Genomic DNA, 16,014 nt, shown 5'->3' with positions numbered 1-16,014 from the left:
TCTCTAAATTTTAGCAATTTTTTTGTGATCTCTTACGGGGAATTTAAATTTTCAGATAAAGCAAGCTTGAGTGAGTGGCAAAGAAGGAATCCTAACATTAAGAAAGATATTAAATTTGCAATCCTCTCCAACTAAATTTGATACTTTTTCTTATTTGGTTAGCTTGATCACAAAATTATGTAATTAATTAGACTTACCATCTTTGCTATTTTAACAAAACACATAACAAACCATGTAACTGATTCTATATACCTTCAGAAGTTTTTGAAGGCTTTGCTGTTATGTGGCTAGGGCATTTATATGAAATTACTTTTCAAGTTGTAAATTAAAACACAAATATTATCTTCTAAGAAATTTATATGAGTGAAAAATCTATACAAGTTTACTAATTCAAAGTTATCTATCACAGTATAAGAATTCACACTTTACCTCTACTTTATGTATTATTTTCTTTTATAAATACATATATAATTCTTTTCAACTCTGGATGTTAAAAATGTAATATAAAGCCACTATGGAGAACTGTAAAAAAATCCCTCTGTGATGCTAAAGATATTTACTCTATTTAATTACTTCTATATACTTCACCTTAACAACAGTAATTAGCAACATCTCCGTTTCATTTGTCAACTGAGTATATAACTGAATAATAAGACAAAATGGTATATGCATATGTAATATTAAAATTTCTAAATATTTTTCACTTTTGAATTTACTTGCAAAAGACTACATTATGTGCTAAATTAACTTGTCTTACAAGATTAAAATGTTAAGTTGTGCATATATATGTAACATATTTACAATAAGAAGTTTACTGTCCATTTAATTATGAGTCTGATATTACGTGACAAAATACAAAAAAAATTCACCTATTCTTTTCATGATTTCATTATAATCTTTTATCTATTTTTTTTTTACAAAACAAAAACCTAAAATAAACATTTTATTTCACCATACTTGAAATTTCCCTGCTTTTAATTTCCCCCAACGAAATTTCATTTATTTCTGCCTTCAGATTGTAAAAATTTTCCATATTTTGAAAAAAAATCCCTTCCAATACTCATCTAACTTTTATAACTAAAATAAATGGCTTACATATATTTGCTAATTCAAACTTTTCTCATGCTTTTTCACCTACTGGAAACAAACTTTTGTAAAACTGACCTCCTTTTCCTATAAATACCTCCCGTACATTCTCTAGAACCTTTTCCATTCGTCAATTCTTCTTGAACTCCCAGCTATATTTGACACTGATAACCAAACTGTTATTCTTTTTTCCCCCAATAACCTTTTTATTTTGGAATAATTTTAAATACAGGAAAGTTACAAGGATGGTACAGTTTCTGAATCTGCTTACCACACCCCTCCCATTGTTAACATTTTACATTATAGCACATCTGTCAAAACAAAAAAACTGACACAGATACCTTCGTATTAGCTACACTATACACTTTATTTGAATTTCAGCAGTTTATCCACTACTCTCCATTTTCTGTTTCAGGATCCAATGTAGGGTACCACATTGTAGTTAGTTATCATGTCTCCCTAGTCTCCTCTGGTCTATTTCTCAGTCTTTCCTTGTTTTTCATGACCTTGACAGTCATGAGTACTGGTCAGTTCACCTACAGGACGTCCTCCAATCTGGGTTCGTTGATGTTTTCCTCGTGATTAGATTGTTATTATGGGTTTCCATGAAGAATACCACAGATGTGAAGCAGCCTCATCATATCATATGAGAGGGGACACGATATCCACATGCCATCACTGGAGATGTTAACCACCAATACTTGGTTAAGGTACAATTTCATGGGTTTCAAGAATGCACAGAATCATACCACCATGCCAGTAACATACAGAATAATTCCTTCATCCTAAAATTTCCCCTATATATTGGCTTTGTAGTCAACATTCTCCTCTTCTCCAACTCCTGGCAACCATTAATATGTTTTACATTTCTACAGTTTTGCCTTTACCAGAATGTTGTATGAATAAAATCAAACAACTTGTAGTCCTTTGGGTCTGGCTTCTTTCACTTAGTAAAATGCATTAAAGATTCATCGATGTTGTATGAATCAAGAGCTTGATGTGTTTTACTGATAAATAACATTCCACTGTATTGGTATATTAACAGTTTATCCATTGCCCCATTGAGTGGACATCTTGGTTACTTTAGATTTTTAGCAATTATGAAATAAAGTTGCTATATACATTTGCATACAGGTTTTTAGGTGGACATGAGTTTTAAATCACTTGGTAAACATACAGGAGTGTAACTGCTGGGTCATATGGTAAGTCCATATTTAACATTACAAGAAACTGCCAAACTGTCTTCCAAAGTGACTACACCATTTTGCCTTCCCACAAGCAATGAATGAGAGTTGATGCTGTTCCCATCCTTACCAGCATTTGTTTATGCCTAGTTTTTTTTGGATTTTAACCATTCTAATAGGCGTGTAATGGTTGCTCTTTGTGGTTTTAAAATGCATTTCCCGGGCTTCCCTGGTGGCGCAGTGGTTGAGAATCTGCCTGCCAATGCAGGGGACACGGGTTCGAGCCCTGGTCTGGGAAGATCCCACATGCCGCGGAGCAACTAGGCCCGTGAGCCACAACTACTGAGCCTGCGCGTCTGCAGCCTGTGCCCCGCAACAAGAGAGGCCGCGACAGTGAAAAGCCCGCGCACCGCAATGAAGAGTGGTCCCTGCTCGCCGCAACTAGAGAAAGCCCTCGCACAGAAACGAAGACCCAACACAGTCAAATAAATAAATAAATAAATAAATAAGTCAGGAGCTCTTTAAAAATAAATAAATAAAATAAAATGCATTTCCCTAATGATATATACTGTTGAGAATCATCTATTCCTGTTTGCCATCCTTATATCTTCTTCTTTGTTGACGTGTCTGTTCAGGTCTTTTGACCATTTTTAATGGGGTTGTTTGCTTTCCTATTATCGAGTTTTAGGAATTCTTTATATATTCAAGATATAAGTACTTTATCAGATATTTAATTTGAAAATATTCTCTCCCAGTCTGTGACTTATCTTTTTATTCTCTTAATATTATTTTTTACAGAGAAAAAGTTTTTAACTTTGACGAAATCAACTTGTCAGGAGATTTTCTCATTGTTTTCTTCTAGAAGTCTGATAGATTTATATTTTACATTTAAGTCTATGATCCATTTTGAGTTAATTTTTATACAAGGTATGAAGTATCTGTCTGGTCTCTTATTTTTATTTTCTGGCATATGGATACCCAATGATTCCACCACCTAAGATGAAGTTCTAGATTTGGGAATCTCTTTTAGTCCCAGGAGATTCAAACTGGGCTGAAATGCCTCAAAGTTGTGCCACTTCCTAGTTTGGGTCTATCTCTTTGAAACCCTACCTTACTCTGGAGGGTTCCAACCTGTCCAGCAGGCCCTGAGTTGTTGTTTCTGGCTCCCTCACCTAGTAAGGCTGTCTCAATGGAGGCAGCCAGGATTAGCAAACCCCTCAGGGCAAAGGCTGTTTTCAGCACTCTATCTCCTCTTTCGGCCAGTACTTCTTTATTGTTTAAAGTCTCTGCGATAGATTAAGATTAAAAAAAAAAATCTTACCTAGTTCTTAAATTGGTTTTAGTAGGAGGGTGGATCCCAATAACCTAACCCACCATTCAGGGGGAAAAAGTCCTCCCTGGTTACTTTTCAGAGCACAGTTTGGGTATGGTAAAAGAAACCCAAGGAGTTAAACCAAAAGAGAATAGCTGGTAAACAACAAGAGAAAAAAAAAGCTAACTTTTGGTTTTAAAAGTTTGTCAGTGAAAGAGAAGAAAATAATTATAACAGAAAGGACAGCAGGGTTGGAGGAAAAATGTTGGTTTCACTTTGCTTTAAGTAGAGGAGAAGGAATCCAACGATAAAATGCAAAAGATGTTACAGCATTTTAACCAGAAATTCTATTCCTAGGTATATGCCCAAGAGAAATGAAAACATACGGCTACACGAATACTTGTACATGAATGTTCACAGCAGCACTGTTCATAAGAGCCAAAAGGAGGAAACCCAAACATCCGTCAATTGATGACTCAATAAACGATGTAGCATATTCATAGCAGAATATTACCTGGCCATAAAAAGGAATGAAATACTGATACATGCCACAACATGGATGAACCATGAAAACATTAGGCTAAGTGAAAACAAACAAACATATGATTCCATTTATATGAGATGTGCAGAATGGGCTAACAGAGAGACAGAAAGAAGATTCATGGTTGCTAAGGGGTGGAGGCATGGGAGGATTGGGGGTGATTGATAAAGACTACAGGATTTCCTTTAGAGGTGTTGAAAATGTTCTAAATTTGACTGTGGTGATGGATGCACAGCTCTGTGAATATATTAAAAACCACAGAGGTGTCCATTTTAAATGAGTGAATTGTAAGGCGTGTGAATTATATCTCAATAAAGCTATTACCAAAAAAATTTATTTTGAGATTCTTTTCCTGATACACTCTAAGACATTTTTGCATATTTCTTTTTATTCTTTATCCACTCAGCATTTATCTTCTAAATATATATTATTTTATAAATCATAAATTATATAATACTTGTTCAAAGCTTTAATTTGAACTTGCAAAATTAACCTTACTTTTCCTCCTTGCTTTTCGGAACTTGACAGCAGCCAGATTTATTAAATTCATTCCATACAGATTGTAGTCAATGAAGAGCTGTAGGAGGTAGGGAATATGCGCTTCATGAGGCTGATAAAATTTATTCATTATGGCTCCACTTTGCAAAAGTTCACATATCCTAAATTAGAAAAAAAAAGTTATATCATAAAATTATGTCTCCTAAAATGTTAAGTGAAATGGTGATTATACAAATATAGAGAATAAAACACATTATACTAGCACACAAAATTTTGATTTCAATTATACTGGAAATTTGTATTTTGTTGGAAATTGAAAGTTTAAAATCAAGTTTTAAAGTAAGCTGCATGCTCTGAAAGAAAATGACAAAAAATGCCTTGAATGAAGAATATTTTGACTTCTAAAACTAATTTAATGCTAACTATACTGAAAAACCTAAAATGTCAAAAGGATTTTTTAAATATGAGCTTTTTAAAAAAGTTCAGAAAAAAAACTGAAAAGATTATACAAAAATTCTAAAAAAGGACATATGACTCAATCAACCACACAGAGATGTTACCACTTTTGATATTTTTATTCTCTGAGTTATTTTTCCTTCATGATGGGGAATACAAACAATAGGCAATTATAAATAGTGCAAGTGCTATGCAGGGGAAGTATATGAAACATCTAGAAGGGATATTAACCAGACTGTAGCTTCTGCAAAGCCTTCTTGAAGAGAAGTCTCTAAAGCAGGAGACTAAACAATGAACTGGAAATACTTTTTCTCAGAGAGGAGAAGAGTATTTCATGCAAATAAAATTGCACATGTAAAGGGTCACAAGAAAATGTGGTTTATTCAAGAACTGAAACCACTGAGTGAGGCTTAGAGACAGAGGCTATGGTGGTGGTGGGGGGAGGGTAGAGAGGTAATGAGAAGTCATATCATGCAGAGCCTATTAAAGACATCTGAAAAGGTGGTGGAATTTGCCTGTGAAGTGAAGAGCAGGAAAATGAAATGACCAGGTTAGCTAGAGAATGCAGAACACTAGAGACAGAGAGTGAGAGATTACTGTGGAAAAACTAAGATGATGGTGGCTTTAACAAGGATCATGGAAATGTGTTGATTCAGGAGACATATAAGAAATAAAATGGTCAGGCCTTGATGACTAACTAGATATGGAGGGTGAGACAATATGAGTTGAGGATAATGCCTAGATATCTTGGTTAAGCAGCTAGTTGGTGGTGCTACATTACTGGAAGAAAACAGGTTTGTTTGGGGATTTTATTTGGAGAGGAAATAAAGACAAACTCAGTTTTAGACATACTGGAGTTTAGGTATACTGGAGCATTCAGGGAGATTTCTATAAAAATATTAGAAATAAATGATAATAAAGATGAGGATAAGGATAATTTTATTAACAGAGTAGAGGAAGCAAACATATTTTGGGGCACTATGTACTGGACACTGTGTTAGGTGCTCTAAATGCTTAATCTCAAGTAATTCTTACTACCTATGGTACTACTATCTCCATTTTATAAACAGAGAAACTGGGTCTTAGATCAAAATGTTGTCCAAAATCACACAAATAAAAAGTGGAAGAGCTAAAATTCAACCCAAATTTTCTCTGACTTGACCCCTCACTCTTAACTATAGTGCTATTCTATTTATCCAGTAGATGGTTTGATATACTGGTCAGGAGCTCTGGAGGAAAATTCAAGCTACTGATATACATTTGGAAGCCAAATGCATAAACATTTAAAAAAATGGGAGTATATAAGACTGTAAAGTGAAGGGCACATATAGAGAGAAAAAAATCAATGCCTAAGACAAAAGTCCAAGAAACAACCACAATGTTAAAAGAGGAATCGACAAAAATGTTGTAAATATGAATGACCAGAAAGGTATGAGGAAAACCAGAAAAGGTTTACATCAAAGCAGCTTTATTTTAAGGTACCTAAGCACTGACAAGCAGTCAAAAGGTAAGGACAAAGAGGTGTTAATTGGGTTTAACAACACTGAGGTCACTAATGAAGGCAATTTGAGTGAAATGGTTGAAGTAGAGCCTATATTGGAGTAAGTTAAAGAGTGAATGGGAGGTAAGATACTGAACACACAAAATATAGATAAAGTCTTCCGGGAAGGGACTTCCCTGGTGGCGCAGTGGTTGAGAATCCGTCTGCCAATGCAGGGGACACGGGTTCGATCCCTGGTCCGGGAAGATCCCACATGCTGCGGAGCAACTAAGCCCATGTGCCAAAACTACTGAGCCTGCACGCCACAACTACTGAAGCCTGCGCACCTAGAGTTCGTGCTCTGCAACAAGAGAAGCCACCACAATGAGAAGCCCGTGCACTGCAAGGAAGAGTAGCCCCCGCTCGCTACAACTAGAGGAAAGCCCATGCGCAGCAACAAAGACCCAACACAGGCCAAAAAAAAAAAAAAAAAATCTTCTGGGAGAATAGCTGTAAGTATGAATGTCTTTGAGTATGAATGTGTGTATGTGTAAAATTAACAGAGTCTTATTAATATTTAAATGGTGTGGAAAGGGAGATGGGGATAACTGATAGATGGAAGAAAAGGTCAAAGAGGGTGGAATATGAGCTTTAGAGGTAAGGGGGTAAATCTCTTCCACTGTAATAGGCAGTGAGAAGGACAGAATGGCTGTGAACAGATTTTAAGAATCTGTGACAGAAAATTAAGAGAGCTTTATTTTTATGGTTCTCAAACTTTTGGCCCCAGGACCCCTTTTCATTCTTAAAAATTATTGACAGCGTCAAAGAGCTTTTGTTTATGTGGCTTATATCCATTGACACTTACCAAATCAAGTTAAAACAGAAAATTTTAAGAAACTTATTTACTAATTTTAAAATAACAACAATAAACCCATTATATGTTAACATAAATAACAGTGTTTTATATATTACAAAATCCTATGTTTTCCAAAACAAAAACAATTTAGTGAAAAGAGGAATTGTTTTACATCTTTGCAAACCTCTGTTTTAATAGAAGACAGTTGGATTCGCACATCTGCTTCAGCCCAGTCTGTTCTGATATATTGTTTGGTTGAAGCATATGAAGAAAATCCAGCCTTACACAGATAAATAATTGGAAAAAGGAAGAGTAACTGAATAGTCTTTTCAGGTAAACGTTGATCTTTGTTTCTACTACACGGAAATGCAATGGAGTGGTAGTTTCTTAAAGGTCAGCAATAATGTGGAATTTGAAACCATATCAATGAACTTTTTGTACTCTGTTATATTAAAATCTATTGGTCTACCTAACACTTGGAGTATTTTTACCCATGCATAATTTTCTAACGTCATGCACTGGTCGTTTGGAAAATATAGATCCACTAAGTTATATAAATCTTCTAAATGGTGATACATTTCATTAAACAATATGGAAAAAAATGTTAATAACATCACCTATCTCATCAGAAAAATCTTTTAAGTACTGAAAAGTGGTTAAGTTCACAGTAGAAAGCTCTCCCACTCTGGCCTCACTCTCACATATTTCTCCTTGCTTTGAAACTGAAGAATGAATTTCTCTTGGTATTGAACATTTGGTCTGGCTAGCAGGGCAGTAGGATTATTATACAAGGCAGCCAACCATCTCTCTTTATATACTTCTACAAACTCTCTAAATCTAAAACAGAAAAGAAGCAGTTGGGTGTAAAACAAGGTCCCTTACCCTTAAAATAGCCTTCCTAGAGTCCAAGCCATGACTCTCTCTCTTTACACATGTATGTACATATTATGGTCTCTTTCTTTAATAACGCTACAAACTATACAGGCCTTTCTTCTAGATTTTTCTTTTTATTATTAAAATACTTAAGTGATAGTTATTCATTTTTTATTTCATTTATCTTTGTACCTTTTCACCATTGCAGGGTTGTAAAGATAGATCTTCATAAAGTGTCTTTCCTTCTCATGATAACCATAAAAAGGCCTGAAATAAAAGAAAAAGATATTTCAATTTATTTTCATCAGAGATGAAATAATGCAACTTATTGCCCTAAATGGACTCAGCTGGCTTAATTCAGTCTTACTTACATTGAATATTACCAACCCCCCCCACAAAAGAACCTCCAAGACTTTTCAATTAAACCTACCACAAGGTTAACATATGACATGATAAACTCTTGTTACTTCTTTTAAAAAAGTTTAAAAATACCACTTAAAAAAAAACTACGGACAAAAAGGAGCAGCAAACTATTTATAACTTAATTTCAATCAGCATGGCTCTATTAAAAAGTGACTCTTTACTCAGACCATGTATGAGAAGAACAGAGACCTTTCTGATACCTTTTCCCATTTCCCACTTTTTCTGTCAAAAACTAAAGCTGTTCATCAACAAAGTCCTTTAATTGACAGAATTTGTATCACTTTCCTTATTTGTCTCTGCTATTAATTTTACAAGTTCACTAAGCAGAGACAATTTACCTGTTATACATATGTACATATGCGTATGTGTGTATAAAACACACACTCAAATCAAAGGAAACCTGTGAAAACTATGTAGACAGGAACTTAAGAGATTGAAAAGACGACGGCTTTACTAAGGACCCTATTTATGTTGAGGCTCGGTTCTTCTCAGGGTATCAGCTAGAGGGGGGAAAGGGAGAAGCAAAAATCTATGTGATAGGGAGAGAAACAAGTCCTCAATGCAAGAAGGAATAAGTTGGGCTATCATGTTATATCATTTCAGGAGGATCTGAAACTCTGATATACAGACTACCATTTTCAAAGATGATGTAATTAGAAACAATATATAAATAGGTCTGAATTTATAGACAAAATAAAAAGTATTTGCCTAGAGTTTGTCTGTAAATAGTGGCTGGTTAAATCTTTAGGTGGATAAACTCAATTTCTTTTCATTAAAAAAATATTTTCCCCTTATGATGGGCACTAGATAGAACTTACCCTCATTAGGACACCATTTCTCTCTGTCATGTCTGACAGTGTAGTAGACCTTAAATACAGGAGTAAGTTGGCAACAGAGTCATTATTTGAGGTATATTTAAACAACTTTTTTTTAATATAAGCTATTTCAAGCCTTTAGGTCAGAACCATCTGTATGGTTGCTGTAAAGCAATTTCTATTAAAAAAAAAAGGGGGGGGGGAGGGCTTCCCTGGTGGCGCAGTGGTTGAGAATCTGCCTGCTAATGCAAGGGACACGGGTTCGAGCCCTGGTCTGGGAAGATCCCACATGCCGCGGAGCAACTAGGCTCATGAGCCACAACTACTGAGCCTGCGCGTCTGGAGCCTGTGCTCCGCAACAAGAGAGGCCGCGATAGTGAGAGGCCCGCGCACCGCGATGAAGAGTGGCCCCCGCTTGCCACAACTAGAGAAAGCCCTCGCACAGAAACGAAGACCCAACACAGCCAAAAATAAATAAATAAATAAAAAGGTCTAAAATGTTCTTTGTCTCATCCTTACCACTCACTCCAATCTTATCTCACACCCACGCTTCCTTTTTCCTCCAGCCATTCTAAACATTTCAGCCCCTTCTAACTTGATCCACTCTCAAGTAATTTGCCATTTCCTCTGCCTAGAAAGTTCTGCCCTGAACCTTTGTATGGCTTACTTTCAGTCTTCATTCAGGTCTCTGCTTAAACTCACCTCCTCAGAAAGGCCTACTCTGACCATCACTCCCTATCCCCTACCCTTTACCCTTTTTTTTTCTAGTTTTAAAATAACACTTACCCTTTCCTGTCTAGTTTGATGCTGTTCACCCCATTTTTGTTGCCATGAAGGAAGGGGTGAAACACACATTATATGACTGATCTCATTCTCTCTCACCAGCAAAATTCAATTCTTTATTCCTCCTGCTTTGGTATTTTTCATATACATAAATATAGCTCTCTGTCTAAAGACAGAAGTTATACCTTTAGCCAGATAAATGTAAAAAAAAGAGAATTAAATCTGCACTGGTGTGGTCCACATTATCTTTGCTTTGTTTTTGCTAAAAATCTTTAGGTTTTTACAATTAGAATCTTATAAATTTCAAAAACTGAATACAAGACTATCAAATCCCTACAATTCTTTGTAAATCTAGGATTCTGCTTTTGTATCTATTGCCCCAAAATATAGCCTGGAAATTCTATAAATTCAGTTTTCTGCTTCTTCTGGCCAAGAAAGTCTCTGTATAATTTAACCTGCAATCCTTACTTTCTGCTGTTGACTTTAGTTGATTTTGCCAAAAGAATTTCTCCACAGGGAGACTCTCTGGGAGAAAGAAAGTAGAATGGAGCAGAGTTCAAGAGTAGATATTTTTATATTTAAAAAATTATATCTCATAATTGGAGTTAGTTTTTTAATATAACAATGAGAATAAAAATGAGCACAGATAGTGAAAAAAAAAACCTCATTTAATTAATTTAGATGGATTAAGAATCTTTTCATAGAATATTTTCTAGAATCATGATAGCTAAGTGACAAGGAACCCCTGAAATGAGCCTAAGATCATGGTCCTCTCTCTTAACCCAGCTTCAGTATAGTATACAGTCTAGGAAGACTGGAATTAAATTTGTTCAAGTTTTAATTTGATAGCTAGATGGAACTTGCCTACTTAAAGAAGTAGGCAATACTGAAGGAGTAAAGGAATCATAGAAGTTACAATGCATGGTAAGGGAAAAGGGGACCTATATAAGAAAAAAACATAGAAAACATGAGAATGGGAGAAAAAAAGAGAATGGCAGCCATAAATTAGACTGAACAGCTCATCTTTTGCTTCCAGGTCTCCAGATTTGTAACTCAACTAACTTAAAAGTATGGCTATGCTTTTAACAAATGCCCACCAAAAATATAGAAAGACTGGTGACTCATTATTCATTCCACTAGGCTGTTTGGAGATTCAACTTTGAAATGAGAATATATATAGGAAAGTTCTGAGGAATCATTAAACATAAAAAAATTAGAATATAAAGCTGATAATTATCTTTAACCTAACTGTTGCTATCATAGGATGGGTGTGAACTTTTACCTCATTCATTTATTCAAACAAATAATTATTGAGCCTTGTCTACTAAGTGCCCAACACCATACAAGGTGCAAGGGATATAATGATGGACAGACAAACATGGTCTTTTTTCTCATGGAACTTACATGCTAGTGGGAGAAACACATAAGAACTAATAAACAAAAAATTAAAATAACTGCAAACTATAGTAAAGTACTAAAGGAAACAAAGAATGGGCTAAGATACAGAATAATAATATTAACAACCTATTTTAAGGAGGGAAGTCAGAGAAAACTTCTCTGGAGAGGTGAAGGATTTGAAGGACTGGAGAGGGGTAGAGCACTCAAGGAAAGGAAACTGCATGTACAAAGGTGGGAAAGAGCTCAGCACATCAGAGGAACTGAAAGAAGACCAGTGTTTCTGGATGGAACACAGTGAGCAAAGTTACAGAGGCAGGCAGGGGTCAGATCACATAGGCTGTGGTTAGAAGCTTAAATTTTATTCTATAAACAGTATGAAGCCACTCAAGGATTTTAAATGATTTTAAAAGGGTCCAATTTACATTACAAGACAGGTACTTCTGCAGCTCTGGAGTGAGATAAGAACAGAAGAAGGAAATTCAATTAAAAGGATACTGTGGTGGTCCAGGAGAAAACTTGGATTAAGGTGGAAGAAGTAGACAGATTTAAGATGGATTTCATACAGATGTATTCAACTCATATGTTCCAGTATGAGCTCTAAAGCTTTCCTGCCAGCCTGCTCTATCTGCACAGACTCAAAATTTTGTAGTCATCCCTGACTCCTCTCACAAACCTCATCCAATCAGACAGCAAATCTTGGGGACTCAACCCTCAGAATAGATCTAGAAGCTGACCACTTCTCACTAGTCCCCTGCTACTACCCTAGTTCAAGCCACCATATTTTCTCACCCAGATTAATGTTTCAACTCTTATGCCCCTATGATCTATTCTTCCCACAGTTGCTAAAGGAACCCTTTCAAGTATATGTTAGATCCTGGCTGCTCAAAATCATGCAATAGCTCAGAGTAAAAGCCAAAGTCCTTAGAATAGCCTACTGCGGTGGTTTCTCAAACTTGAGTATGCATCAGAATCAGCAGAAAGGCTCACAAATTTCTGGGTCCCACCACCAGAGTATCTGCTTCATTAGATGTGGGGTGAGACCAAAGAATGTATTTTGACTAAGTTCTCAAGTGTGTTAGTCTGAGTCCTCCAAGAAGTAGATGTCAAAATGTGCAAGAAATTTGTTAGTGGAAACACATGTGAGAGAATATGAGGATGAACTCGGGAGAGGGTGGGACAGCCACAAGACTTAGATACAGGTCTGATCTAAGTGAAGGAGAGAGGGACATAGGGAAGATGAGTGGAAGTGTCTTTTATTGCAGTGTGATTCTAGTGAAAGTTCAGAAAGGCTGCCCCAGAGTTCCCAAGTGTCTCCCAGAAACAGGCCTGCCTTAGTAGCCTTGCTCTGCTTAGCCACTGGCTGGGAGTAGCCTATGGAAAGCAGCTTCAGTTTACACAGAATGATAGATGGATTTTAGTGCAGTAGCTGGGACCACTGTTCAATTATGCTCTTTGTATTTGGAGATCTGAGAGGTGCATTCTCATGGCTGTCAAACCAGGTAAAAGTGGTTTTGGCGATCCACTGGCCAACATGATCTCCATTCTCTCATATCTCTCTAACCTCATTTTGCCCACTCTCCTTTCCCTCCACTCCAGACACCTGGCCTCCTTTTTGTTCCCACCCCCTCACCTTCAAGTCTTTGCTCAAATGTCATTTACCATGTCAATGACACCTTCCCTGATTACCCTATATAAAACTGCCACCGGTCTACTTCCCCACCCCATACTACTGATCCTTCTTACCTGTTCTACATATTTTGTTCTATAGTATTAATTATCATGTAATAAATAAATTTATTTCATGTTCTATCTATTGGTTATTTTCTGTTTTCCATTACTAGAATGTAACCTCCATGGGGGCAGGGATCTTTGTTTTGTTCACCAATATACAAGGTGCTCAATAAATACTTGATGAATAAATTACATGACTTTCTACAGTTCTAAGAAGCAGAGAAATAGAAAAAGTTAAAACAAAAATTACTGTTAACCATCTATCTTTCATTGCAATAAAAATTGACTTTAAAAAGTTACAGTAAGAAATTCACCCTGGTTCCATCAGATTAGAAATAAAAGAAAAATGAACAGAGTATATTTGAATTGGATATGTTTTCTTTTAACTAGAACAGTAATATAAATACAGATAAATAGAAATTTTAAAAGATGTTATCATATACTTACATTCCTGATACTAATGACACTTTGAACACGTGCTGAGCAGTGGAAGATGGATTGCCTAAAGCCACATTAAGTGCTCTGTCGATACTGAATGCCATCTGAGAAAGATAGCTTTCTGGCTGCTGTCCATAACCATCATATGGCACATAGAGGTAAGGAAAGACGCCATGTAGATGAAGACACGTCTTCTGACCTAAAATGTAACACATTGTAAAGCTTAGACTTGAGATGCATTTTAAAACCTTAACATTACAAAGCTCAGAATACAAGTCATTTAAATGGTCTAATGACAACACAGCTTATCTGAGGGAAGGGTTGAAGAAACTAACCCATAGTTAAAGCCACCTGTATTGACTATATTTTACAACAGAACATTTAGAAGCATTTTATAAATATAAGCATTATAGTTTGATTTAAATAGTAGTTTTGGTGAAAATACGTTTGAATATTTCACCCTCACAATCTAACTACTTTTATGTACTTCACTGAACTGCCTTGTAACAGCGGTCCCCAATCTTTTTGGCATGAGGGACCGGTTTCAAGGAAGACAATTTTTCCACGGAATGGGGCGGGGGTGGGGGGGATGGTTCAGGCAGTAATTCGAGCGATGGGGAGCAGCAGATTAAGCTTTGCTTGCTCGCCTGCCACTCACCTCCTGCTATGCGGCCGGGTTCCTAACAGGCCACTGACTGGTAAACCGGTCCACAGCCCAGGGGCTGGGGACCCTTGCCCTATAATACCACTTAACTCAGTGTTATGAAGCTTACAAAAGTTCACTGAAAGTTTACTAAATAAACCAATCAACGTGTCTGTCTTGGCATTCCAGTGTGTGGAGTTTTGCTATGGGGGGGGGGCGTGGGTTGGGAAGGGTAAAAATGAAATTTTGCTATTAGGGAAAAAAAATCAAAACAGACAAAAACAAATCAAAAGAAAACCCCTACAAATCAATTGTCTGTAATGGACTTCTGGATATTTAAATTGCACATTTGATGGAGTGGGACAGGGGAGACACAAAGACGGAAAAAAACCAGCATGCACACTTTCCAGGAAGCCATTACATCAGGCAAGGTGTAGAAGGGGTAAATGGTGCTGATTTGCCAACAGACAATCCCGTATAGCCATGATAGAGAAAGTAATATGAGTAAGAACCCACAAAAGAAGTGCTACAGAAACAGTAATGTATCCATGACAAGGTTAAGTAACAACAGCAGCAACAAAAAGCAGATGCATCATTATTCTCATGAATCTGGCAGGGCTGTATAAAAGTGGTTCCTTTCCTCTGAACACTGTCCCTCGTTCCCCTTGGGCACATGCCATTTGTCTAACTCAAACAGAGAGGAGAACAGCAGTGATGGAAGAACACATGCATTTTTCTCATGCTGTCACTTACTACTGCCCTGCCAACACAATCCTAGGGCTTCTCTCCCACCTCTTATCCCACTCTGTTCCACTGGCTTTTTCTTTTGGTAGAAAAGTATTTGTTTGATCACTATTTCCTGTTTATAATTTAGGGTGATTTATATAAAATACACAGAAAATAGTTCTATGTTCTGTTGATACTTGTATTTACACTTTTTATAGTAAATAACATCACCTTGTCTTATTTTTAAGGTACAGCTATAACAGAATTAACAAATAAATCTGGAATAGTATTACATAAAGTATAGCAAAACTGGAAAGGTCACATAATGGAATAAGATCTATGCCCTCCCGAGTACAGTATTCTGATTTGAGCTACCAACTTTGACGTTTTTGAAGAATTACAAATTGTGTTGCTGTCAGACCAATTTGTTTCTAATTTTATGTTACTTAATTTCAAAGGAATGAAAAAAATATTTTCAGTTAAAAGCAAATTCTTTAACTATTCTATTTCTAAATACGGCATGATACTATTTCCTAAATATTGCAGCTTTCAATTCTTCAAATAGAAAAAATGCAAATTGTAATGATGAGTGAGTCTTAAGAAAATATATTGATATTTTATCAATTTATTGATGATCTATTTGAATGCTTTTTAAACATCTCATGAAAAAAGGTTATAACCATTACACTTCTGGATATAAACCACAATTCGGTTAAAAGTAACTGGCTTGCTAAACTACAGGGTGAGGGAGGTGAGGAGACAGAAAAGTAT

At 36.1% G+C, this 16,014-nt stretch overlaps 1 protein-coding gene across 3 annotated transcripts in view; it reads right to left on the bottom strand.

The window, feature by feature from the left end:
- Positions 1 to 16,014, bottom strand: part of REV3L (REV3 like, DNA directed polymerase zeta catalytic subunit) — a 188,900-nt gene that overhangs the window by 112,498 nt on the left and 60,388 nt on the right. For all 3 annotated transcript variants that reach the window (XM_057527858.1, XM_057527859.1, XM_057527860.1), the window contains exons 2-4: positions 13,884 to 14,073; positions 8,479 to 8,553; positions 4,622 to 4,782 (exon numbers count right to left, since the gene is read on the bottom strand). In XM_057527858.1, the coding sequence (XP_057383841.1) occupies positions 4,622 to 4,782; positions 8,479 to 8,553; positions 13,884 to 14,073 (426 nt within the window). The remainder of the gene's footprint in view (positions 1 to 4,621; positions 4,783 to 8,478; positions 8,554 to 13,883; positions 14,074 to 16,014) is intronic.

The sequence above is a fragment of the Balaenoptera acutorostrata genome, chromosome 14 (assembly GCF_949987535.1).
Source record: "Balaenoptera acutorostrata chromosome 14, mBalAcu1.1, whole genome shotgun sequence".
In the NCBI taxonomy this organism is placed as follows: Eukaryota; Metazoa; Chordata; class Mammalia; order Artiodactyla; family Balaenopteridae; genus Balaenoptera; species Balaenoptera acutorostrata.
This window is presented reverse-complemented; position numbering and strand designations above follow the sequence as displayed.